Here is an 11,806-nt window from a genome sequence, read left to right as displayed (position 1 = left end):
GCCTCAGCAGAGAGGAAGACCCGCCACCATTAGGTTAGAAAAAAACATTGTTCACTACGGATTATTTTGGTGTTTTTGTCTTATTAATCCTTTTCACAGACTCATGCCAGAGGGTTTGCATACATTGTACATGTACGTATATTATTACAAAACGAACGTTTACGTCTTGACTTAAGTATATATTCTAATTTTTTTATTTATATAATTATTTAAGTAGAACAATGACTAGTGCAGAATTAAGTTGTATTTACCGGAGATGAAGTGTAGACTGCAAATTCTGTCGTGGTATGACGGCTCCGACAGTTGATTAGGATTGTCTGCCTGCGTCCTTTTCATTGAAATTATCCATTTTTTTCCGTGTTTCTTCGTCCTTCGGTAAACGAAAGAAAAGTACATCCGACGATTTGGAATGCCTCTGTGTGCAACCGGGAGCACAACAAGTCGTAGGCATTGTTTAGATTCCAAAAATAAACTAAAAGCACGCTCTAATTCACCCGTTTTGTCACGATAGTAGACGAGAACAGTTCTGTTTTTTGCCTACCCGCGGGACCCGGATGTAGCGCGGATGTAACTTGTGACGTCACGCGTGAACTGGTCTACAACAGAACACTTTTTTCTTTGCCCCCTTTTTAAAATTTCAATCCCTTTAAGAACTATAGTTGGCATTTTGTTTCATTGGGGGTTTTGTTGCCAATTGTTATATAATCAAAGTTCATCTCATTTCAAGACAACAGTACATTATGGTAGTTTGGCTGCAAGCCTAGCAAAAAAAAAAAACAGTTCCTAGTTAGGAATGGTCAAGGTTCATTCCTTTTAAAAGGATTAAGCATAAAAGTCATTGGTAGAATCCTCGCAATCTCCCAGGTGTAGACGTAACACACCTTCTCTGTGCAGTTGCAGCAATGTGTTGAACTCAGATGGCATTGAGTGAACATGTGTATTTGGTTTCATGTCATCATAATAGTGATTAGTCAGATTTTTTATCTTGTATGGATGAACACTGAAGGGCCAAAATCCATAAAGATGCACATTGTCACAAAGCTCCAAAGCTAGGCTTGCCATTATGACTCCGGTGGTGAGTCGTCCTTCTTGCAACCCTTGTGAGCGCCAAAAGAGAGAGAGTTTATGGAGGTAGTCGGGGTTGATGAAGACAGGTTGGATGTCTGCTTGAAAGTCCTGAAGGGTGTAAAGAGTCCGCAAACATACATCAGTGTTCATGCCAAAAGAGAAAGCAGGGAGGAGTAGCAGCGAGCTGCCGTAGCTACTCAGCCTTTCCATTATCGGACTTCGACGTTCTGTTAGAGCCTCATACCTACAAATATTAATAGAATAAAAAAAAAAACACAACTTATATTTTAAGGTAACAGTTTAATCTCAATAATAATTTATGGTATCTACTCACTTGTTTAAGAAGATGGACGGATTTGCTGTCACAACGTCTGTCTTGGTACCAACATCTTTCTCATATCCATTTGTCAAAGGGGGTAGGTTGCACCTGAAGAATAAAAATAAATTGACATATTTGTTTTTTATTTCTAAACATTGGTTTTAACCCCGACAACTTTCTCACCTAATAACAAAATCAGCTGAATTTATCATTTTTCCACAGCTGCTGTTTGCTATGATCCCAGCGTTCCCGACGACGGCACACGTGTCCCATCTTTTGTTTGAGAAAGGATGCCCCTGGAATCATCACAACAGAAAGTTTGTCACTGACTTTATCGTTCACAATGCGTTAAGAAACTGTTTGTGGACCAGTTAGCGTCCACTTTACTGGGTCCACTGTCCTGGCTGTACCACTGTCCTCTCACCACACAATACGCACAGACTTCTCCACACAACAGTAGATGTCACGGCTCCACAAAACAAACACAACAAAAACAGTCACAAGTCACACCCAGACCTGTACAATTCAGACATTTATTTTTTCTCCATCTATGACCTGATTTAATTTGCAAAGCAACAACGCTGGTGAATCCCTAGGCTTTATTACCTAGAAAACGTTTTTGTTTATTTTTCTTACTTTAGAGTTGAATAATGTAACTTCTTTGGAAATGGTAAAACTAATTGTTTAAATACCATCATGGTGATTCCTGGAAAACTTATTATTTACTGAGGTAGTATATTTGAAAACCATTGGCTTAGGTCACTTTGTAGAATCGTGTGACTTCAGTGGAAGAAAAGAGCAGTTGTTTACTCTGTCTAATTGTGGGAGAGTAATGTTAAAAATCTACTTGAAATATCAATACATATACAAAATAAATGCCATACAAAGAATCCCAAGCTTGTCTAGGTAAAAAATACTGAACACTGTTATATTATATGCAAAGCCTGTTAATTATAACCAACACTTCTAGGCAGCTCTGTTTCTCAACTGTCAGTTTGTCAACTTGAACTAAAACGAATTCCTGATAGAGATTTTTGAAATGATATCTAGCCTGTTTGACTTGCATACAAAGTTTTGGAAGACTGACGTAACTTTTTTTTTTTTTCCTGAATCGCTGAGGGAAAGACTGATTTCTTTTTAGATTACAAAAGGGTGTAACTAAATTGAAACCATCAGACTGTGGGTTGTATGTTTGGAATTATGGAAAAGGTTTACTTGCTTTTATAACAGAATATTACGTTTAAAATCCACTGTCCAGTGCTTGTTCTTCCACTGTTTATTATTTTTACACAGAGCATTTGACTATGGCTCAAGAAATTCTCTGTGTTTTACAAGTTGTTAAAATATCCATACATACCAATACCTTTTTCATTTGAATTTAACTTCTTTTTGTTTTGTTTTAGGGCAAAAAAGAGGGCTTTAGAGAAACAGCTTTTGGTATACACTATATTATTATTATTGAAATATACAGTGTATTTTAGGTTTAATTAACAAGATTAAAATATTTTTGTATTTTTCACCTAACTGTTCTGAAAAAAGTGTAGCAGCGTTTTAACAAATTTGAATAAAAAAAAACAGATCATGGCACCCAAGGGTTAGAGGAATCGTATTACTAAATCTTGAGTTTCATCATGTAATGTTTAGATTTAAATTGTGAAGTGTTAGGTCTCTTTTCATTTCCTTTTATCTATAATAACATCTGATACAAACCAGGAGGTTTCCCATCTTAAATCTGTATTTTCCTATATCTGTCTAGCTCCTCTCACAAACATGCCAAAGTGGGATTAAAGCACCTTTGTGCTGTTGCTATGGGGCTCTGATCACCTGTCTATCATTAGAGGCCAGCCAGTTTTACAGGTTGCTCTTGCCATAGGCCATAACGACAGTCAGCTAGAGTGGAAACTGCTGAAGGGGGTGCTTCTGCAAATACTCAGTTACATCATAAATTAATAAATGAAATAAGAAATAGGTGTCCTTGTGCCTTGTATTAACAACTAAAGTATTACATTCACAAAATATTAACAAACTTTAGGCTTAACTATATAGTTTCTGAAGGTGCATGGTGACCTTTATAAAAGGTTACCATGTACTATCTAACAGCAGAAATGCCAAAAAAGTTAAACAAAAAAAAGTACAGAATGGTTTGTAGAAGGTATCTGACTACAGAGAGCAATGTGTATTATTTTATTTTATTAATTTATTTTTTACTGTATGAACTGCTGAACTTGATAGGATTTTTGTAATCTATGTAAACAGCGGACGGTCAGTCACAACAAGAAGTCTGGAAGATTTTAAGACTTTAACTATGCACCAAAGCATAATCTCTCCCAGGGCACCAAAGAGGCAAGAATTGCTTCTGTTGTCTCTCATGGAAGAACATTAAGGAAGAAAAAAAACACAATGATGTTTAAAAAAAAAGTGTTGCATTGTATGTTGTAAATACAAAACAACTTACCTTTGGAAACAAGTCGAAAATCTCTGGGGTCACATTAAAAGTCCTCTTTCTCTCGCCGGCATAAATGAGTATCGATCCCACTTTAGTGTTCGCCTGGGTTAGTATGGCCTCATCAAAACCGTTGACGTTGGCTTTTAGGTCCAACCTATGAAAACACACAAAAAAAAAATTATATTTTCTTTTTTGCGCACAGTATATTAACAACAAAGTTAATTTTTACTTGCTTAGGGCCCTTATTGTAAAATAATGACAAAAAAATTTAAGAAGCTCCCATTAAATAATTAAGTTCTTAATCAGTAGATAAGTCACCCCAAAACCTTTTAAATATCCTGAAAGACATGGGGGCATATGAGAGGACAATTAATTAAAAAATATATATTTTCAGAAAATAATTATTGATTAATGGATCATCCTTACCTGAATTTTTCACTATTGTAGTCTTTTTTTGTCCAGATTTCAGAGTAAACCTCTAAGGCTTTCTTTATGTTCTCCCTTAGACACATAAACACATTCAACGAGAAGGAAAGATTTATTTCCTTTTGTGCCAACGTAACTTGACTGCAACATGACATAACCAAAGATAACACAGCAGTAAATAACTACAGGTTTTTTTCCTCTTACCCGCAGTTCTTACATGAAGGAAAGGCGTGAACACTACTCATCTGAGGCTCTTCTCGGTAACTTTCTCCATCACTGTGACACCAACCAGAGAAAAAAACACCCAAAATATTAGCAAAATGATGACCAAATATAGATGGAAATAAAAATCATGATCTCTATTTGTTTCATTATTTAGAAATGCTGTTATCATTAGCTGATATATTAAAAGAAAAAAACTATTTTCCATTCAACAACTCTGAGGGGATCAGATAAAGGTCTATAGTTGTGAAGGGCTGCATTAAAAAGTACTGTGCATGCTATTATTATTTTTAATAATGTACCTAGTTTTACAGTTGTCAAAGTAGGGCATTATGAAGCATGAACACATCTTTGCATGTCAGCAAAGGTCAGAATTTTAGCTAATAATGATAAACAATCTGTTAAATACCAGACCGAGGAAGTTAATGTTACTAACATGGAAATATTTCCCAACATGATAATGCTGGCATTTTAGGTAATGCTAGCATATTAGCAATTATCGATGACTAGCTAACATGTTATTGGCAAATGATCTAATATAAGCATGATAGATAATGTGCTAATGATTGCGGACATGCTGATGTTATCGCTCCTAATGTGCCTTATCATCTTACTGTGGTTCTCCAGCTGCACTGTGGCAGAGAGGAAGCAGCTCCAGAGGGTCATTACCCATAGACATTATATACGTAGACGCCCCATTGGGTGCAGGTTTGTACGTCAACGTCACCGCCATATTGTATGTGGCAGAAAGTAGTGAACGTCTTTGTTCTCTGTATGTTTTAAGTATTCAGATAGAAAGATATAAAGGGAGCTTACATATACTTGCAAAAAAAATATATAGAGATTAATTGATAAAGATTGGCAGCCAGACTGGCTTTTGATCGATGTTTTGATTGATGTGTATATATAGATTTTGAAGTATTCTAAATAAATATGTGTGTTTATATATAAATATATGTCCAGATTATACATCTGTGTATATACACACATATACATACACACACATGTGTGTATATATATATATATATATATATATATATATATATATATATATATATATATATATATATATATATATATATGTATATGTATATATATATATATATATATATATATATATATATATATATATATATATATATAGATATATATATATATATATATATAGATATAGATAGATAGATAGATAGATAGATAGATAGATAGATAGATAGATAGATAGATAGATAGATAGATAGATGGGGGGGGTTCCTGTGGGGTTTACTCCGGGAGTATGAGGTACTGGGCCCTCTAAGAAGTGCTAAGCGAGAGATATAGATAGATAGAGAGATAGATATACTTATCATATATTATTTTTTATTGTTTATTTATTCCTATCTAGCTGCTTTCTTGCACAATGACAATTACATAATTCTGAATTGAATTCTACTGATTATCCATCAGTCAACAAAGGAATAAATTGTTTACTCAAACCCAAGTTTTGAAATGATTTTTTTTAAGCCCAGTTTTTTCATAGGATACTGAAAAACAATCACCAAATACATTAGAAAAAAATCTTTCTTTTTTAGGTTTGCTGCCTGACAGGTTTTACATTGTTACTTTTCAAAATAAAGCTCACAAAATGCCCATGCAAATTCTCAGCTAACCGGGTCGTCACAACAGCAAACAGACTTGAATTGGAGACAGCTGGAATTTGAGGGAAAGTCCGGTTGCCTCCGAATAAAGTTCACAAAACCTCACAATAAAAGTATTTTTTATGCTTTAAATGTTAGAAATGTGGGCTCCAGAATGAGCTTAACTAAAAGCTGATTCATCTTGAATTTTACTCAGCAACAGCTCTATGTATTACACTGCTAGGGGGTATGCAAAATATGTGCTACGTGAGTGTTGCATGATAATTTGAGTGGATGATTTATTTATTTTGTTTGTTTAATATTGAATCACCACGAGCTACCCTGTTTGTGCTCATGTTTAACTGAAATTTATTTTTCTATAGTATGTCTTTGTGCATGCTTTAAATATATTTGGTGCTTGTAACAACTTCACATTAACAACAGAAGATCTTCAGATGAAAAAGGTTTGAAACCTTGTCAAACTAGTTTGATGGCATCATTACAGTAATTTACACTGAACTTTCTTTCTGTCAAATGATTGTATTTAATGTATATGTCACAAAAATGTTTATTTACATCACACTGCAAAAAAAAACCCACAATTAGTAGTTAATCCGTTGCTTTTTTGACAAAATCTGTTTGTTGTATTCAATCAAACAAAAAACTGTTGGGAAAGCCAGAAAAGGAAGAAAATCTAAATTGCATGTTAAATCACAGAAATCTAAAAGGTTGTTTTCGTGGATACAGTCAAAAAACCTAAAAATGTTGCTTTTGTACAATGCGCTGTGAAAGCAAAGTTTACCATTTTCTTAATAAAGCACAAATAAACACTTTCTAAAAATGTGAAATGTGCTTACTTGTCGTCCAATGTGTACCATGTGACAGTCAGCAGGCTCCCCATAAGGAACAGAGAGAAAGTCAAAGTGAACCTCTGTTTCTTCATATCTTTTTTTTCTTCTGCTAACCTTTCCAGCCGGTCTGTCTGTCTTTCTGCATCAAATAACTAGCAGGCTGTTAGTGTACTTCGTGTCACGCCTCTGATGAGTGCATGCAACTTCCCCCGCCTTTCAGAATTACCTACTCCAAGATTGCCAAAACTACATAGTAATCATTCCTGTTAATATTTTTAATTATCATTGTAAATTGGTCTGGGATTGTGTAGTTTTGCACAGTAAAGGTTCAATTAAAAACCTGGATCCTGGTAAACACCAAGTAATTTAAACATAAAACTGCAGAATACATATCCAACTGGGTATCGATCGATCGATCGATCGATCGATCGACCGACCGACCGACCGATTGATTATTTCGAGCCATGCAGAAATAAATACATTGTTCTTTTAACAACAACCCACACTGCGTTCAAGAAAAGGAAAGGAAAAATTTTAAATTAAAACACACACACACACACACACACACACATATATATATATATATATATATATATATATATATATATATATATATATATATATATATATATATATATATATACATATATATATATGTATATATATATATTGTACTGTATATACAGTATTTATATAATCATCCAGATCACAAGATAATTTTTTATATATATTGCATTTTATACATACAAACAAGACAACAATTGTGCTCAAAAAGGAGTGGAGAGAAGACAAGTTTATTTAATCCCACCTCCTATTTCTACATACATTACATGGTTGCGCTATGATAATTTAAATTTTATTGATTTATGTCTTTTATAGGTTGCATGCCACTAAGCCAATATTGTTTTTATACTTATTATTAGATTTTGTTTTTTACTGTGTGTATTTATTACTCTTGTATTGAATGATTATGATTATCTATAATTATAATCATTAATTTTGCATATTTTCATTAACAGTATTTCGGGTATCCTCCATTATCTCATTCTCACATACCAATGACTTCATATATCGTATTATAATTTCTCTTTTTTTAACAATTATGCTCGCAGAGTGACTCTGGATGAGTGAATTCAAAAATTGGTATTAATGGTAACCTCAAAATTTTACAAGAATTATGAATGTGGTGCATTAAAAGCGGGAAGGTGTTTTGTGGCAACCGACCCTGATCCAGGTTCACCCTTTGCCAAGTGTCCTATGCTCTGCATTAAAAGACAAGATTTTGGTAATTCCACTGCCAGAAGTGGGTGATCTTCTGGCAACAAAGTACCACTTGCCAGCCCTGGTCTGGTTATGATGTGAGATGTTGAAAAATAAAAACAAATGTAGTCTGTACATATTCTTTTCTTTTCCATGTATTTATCCATATTTTTAGCTATTATCACCAGCACCGTAGCCTCTATCAGAAATGTGTTACAACGTATGTTCCTGCATACAGGATATTGATTTGTTGGATTTTGATATAATAATGATAACCATAATAACAACAACAGCAGCAACAAGAATGAATATCGTGCACGTATATGGTTCTAACATGGGAGTAGTAACATCATATGCAAAATACCAATCTATAAATCTACGAATCTTACATCTGCATCTGCGGTCTTACTACACACTTCTGTACTTATGACAGAATCAAAATATATAGTTAAATCAGATTGCAATTGTGACACAATAAAAATATTATATACTATAATCTACAGTTACAGCTATAGTATAAATTAGTATACAGTACAACTGTTGGTATTTCATAAATATGTGTATTTATGTATTTTATAAATATTTAAAAATGGTGAGTAGCTTTTGTGTTTCAACATCAGTGGTTGGTATTTCCCCCTTTGGCCAACTTATCACCCCAGCAGGGAAATTTGACATTTGCTTATAGTATTCCAGGGTACTTATAGCTCTCTTCAACATCTGCTATTCTCCCTTCTGGGGAGAATAGCATATATGTATATAGAATTATCCATTTCCTGACTTTCTGGTAAGCGTTTTCATTCTGAGAGGAGTATGTGCGAGATTTGTTTGTTTGTTTGTTTGCCTTTTATTTGATGACTAGTCAGTCATCCTTTAAAGTCTTTTTGGCCATTTATTGGCTGAACTCAAATATTACTGTCCTCATACATACTTTCCAAATGCTTTCAGCAAGCACTCAATTTCAAGCCACCTCTCATCATGGCTTAACCAGTAGGTGGTTAGCACCACCTACTGGTTTGTGTTGAGTATACTTTTTTTTTTTTTTTTTTTTTTTTTTTATAAATTGTTGCATCTTTTGTCCAATATGAAGATCCCCCCTTTTCTAGTGCCATTAGATACACAAAATAATTAAATCTATGTTTATATACCCAGGCTTGCTTTATTTTCCCTCAAGGGGGTTTGAATCATACCAACCAAAGTAAACACACAAAAAATTATGTAACAGTGAAACTCATAACCATTGGAAAAAAATAAAATAAATGTAAGTAACATTTCTTCCAGTCTTGGAATATTACAAATAGCAGATTCATCAGTACAACCAACTGAAATGAAATGCATTTCCTCTGGAAACAAAATTAATCAATGTAGAATACAAAAATGCTTTACAGCTTTGGTAACATCCCATTGCAGAAAGTGTTTGATATAAAGCGCCTCAAAACCTATTTGCCATCTTATAGATTTATTTAGTTTAGTATCCCTCTTATATTTTTTTGAAAATTATACTAATATCAGACATCTTGAGTAAATACAACATATAGTTTTAAAATAATTATCTTATTTATTAAGGGAAAAAGCTATTTAAACCAACCTGGCCCTATGTGAAAACGTAATCGCTCCTGAAACCTAATAAAATGGTTGTCCCTTGGCACAGCACTGTAGAAAGTGGGCCCGGCAGTGTTTTAGATGTTGCTCTGGGTTCATGAACTACTGAATGAATCGTTCATGCAAATTTTGGAGTAATCTTGGTTGGTCAGCCACAAATATTTATTGTTGTCTCTGTGTGGATGTTGGCTTTCACAAGGGTTCAGGCAGTTATAAAAATATTATTATAGCATTTGTTTATGCAAACTGCAACTGCTTAAGACATGAACCTAAGTGGACTGTATATCACACTGGCAGATTTTTTGCCACCATTATAAAATCAAAATATGTAAGAATGAATCAAGGTTTTATTCATCTTCAAGACGCTAAACTGTGTGATGGCAGTTTAATTACAAGCACGCTGAAAAAAGCTCATGTTTACACAGGGTATGCTCTGTTTATCCCATCAAAAGAAGTTTCATTTAGAAGAATATGATCTGCCTTTAATGATCCCAGTGATGAACAGTACCCCACTATCAAGAGTTGGAGACTAGCACCAGCAAGATTACCAGATTGATGTCTATCACAAATTGTTGCATTTTGTTGAAAAGAACAAGTGTAGCAGTCTTAAGTTTAAAAAAAAAAAAAAAAAAAAAAAAAACAACAACTGATATTCACTTTAATCATTTCATATGATTCTATCCCTTAACCCCAATCACACAAAGATAACTCTAAACTAGAAAAATTTGCATTTCCTGCGAAAATGCACTGTGAATGCAGATAGCTGAATGATTGAGCAAAAGATGCAGAAGATCTTTGAAGAAGAGAAAAAATAGCTGAAAAGCATTGAAGAATTTGAAAAAGTTGAAGAAGTTGAAAAAGTTGAAGAATTTGACAGAGTTGAAGAATTTGAACATGAAAGAACAATGGCTGAATGATTAGAAGAAGAAAAAACAGAGGGAAAGGCACCAAACATTTCCTAACTCATTCTAAACACTGAATCGTTTAACAAAGCATAAGTAGAATTTCAAACTTGAATATACTGTTGCCATATGTGGGCCTGCATTTCTAGGGAGTATAAGGGGTTTCGCCCCCATTGAAAAGCATTGGATGTTTAACACCTCCTAACTTGGAGATGCTTTACGTGACGAATTTTTTCAGAAATTCCTACGTTTTGATGTATAATTCATGTGGATAGGTTGAAAATTGAGCGAGTGAGAAGAAGTTGTTCGGAGAAGAAGAATTTGTTGAATTTCTAGAGTGCGCACTCTATAACTGCCTCCTTGACGACCATAGCAACGCATGTTATTTGCTGAATTTCTTGAAAAGCCAAAATTATTTTAAGGAGGTACTATATGAAAATGGTAAAAGATATGAAAAAGCTGAAATAGACCATAATAGCTGAAAGATATCACTACATTTTAAAAGTTGAATGACGTTTCTAGCTGAAAGTAGGCTGAAGCAGTAAGCTGTCAAAAAGCAGCTGAAATGAGCGGAATTTTAGTGAATTACATTCATTTCCTGTGGGAGAAAAAAAAGCTGAAAATGTGCAGAAAAAGCTGAATATTTTAAAAAGTTGAAAATATATAAGTACAAAAAGATATAGCCATCGATTCCAGAAGAAGCTGAATAGTTTAAAAGTTGAATGGTTGAAATCGGAGAAAAACTGTAGGAGGAGAAGCGAATCAAACTTTAAACAGTAAAAAGGCGGAAGAGGATCTTAATAACTGTGAATGCCTACTGCATTCACAGTAATGAACCGCTGTTAGAATATACCTACTACTATCTTTTAGAATCACATTTAGTAACTAATCCTGACTGTAGACTTGGACTAATTATTTGAATTTGCTTTAAATGATTGGCTATCAAAGAAGGAATGAAACCTCTGAGACGTGGATACGAATTAAAGAATGTGTTATGAAACCAACAGCATCCGGGAAAATACGCAGCGCGATTTATTTGCATGCGCAACGAGGTAAGAAGCACGAAATATTACCCCCGTCCATTAAACACGATTGCGTCA

The 11,806-nt window shown here is 34.0% G+C and overlaps 1 protein-coding gene across 1 annotated transcript; it reads right to left on the bottom strand.

The window, feature by feature from the left end:
* Nucleotides 1–524: 524 nt before the first annotated feature.
* On the bottom strand, nt 525–7,103 carry LOC105932751 (alpha-2,8-sialyltransferase 8F). The gene is made up of 7 exons (XM_012872012.3): nt 6,952–7,103; nt 4,464–4,535; nt 4,260–4,334; nt 3,843–3,987; nt 1,571–1,683; nt 1,403–1,495; nt 525–1,312 (listed from the first exon to the last, which is right to left on the bottom strand). Exons 1-7 carry the CDS (start codon nt 7,035–7,037, stop codon nt 823–825), a joined length of 1,074 nt encoding a protein of 357 aa, XP_012727466.2. The 5' UTR covers nt 7,038–7,103; the 3' UTR covers nt 525–822.
* Between the last annotated feature and the right edge of the window lie 4,703 nt (nt 7,104–11,806).

Source organism: Fundulus heteroclitus, chromosome 16 (assembly GCF_011125445.2).
Source record: "Fundulus heteroclitus isolate FHET01 chromosome 16, MU-UCD_Fhet_4.1, whole genome shotgun sequence".
In the NCBI taxonomy this organism is placed as follows: Eukaryota; Metazoa; Chordata; class Actinopteri; order Cyprinodontiformes; family Fundulidae; genus Fundulus; species Fundulus heteroclitus.
This window is presented reverse-complemented; position numbering and strand designations above follow the sequence as displayed.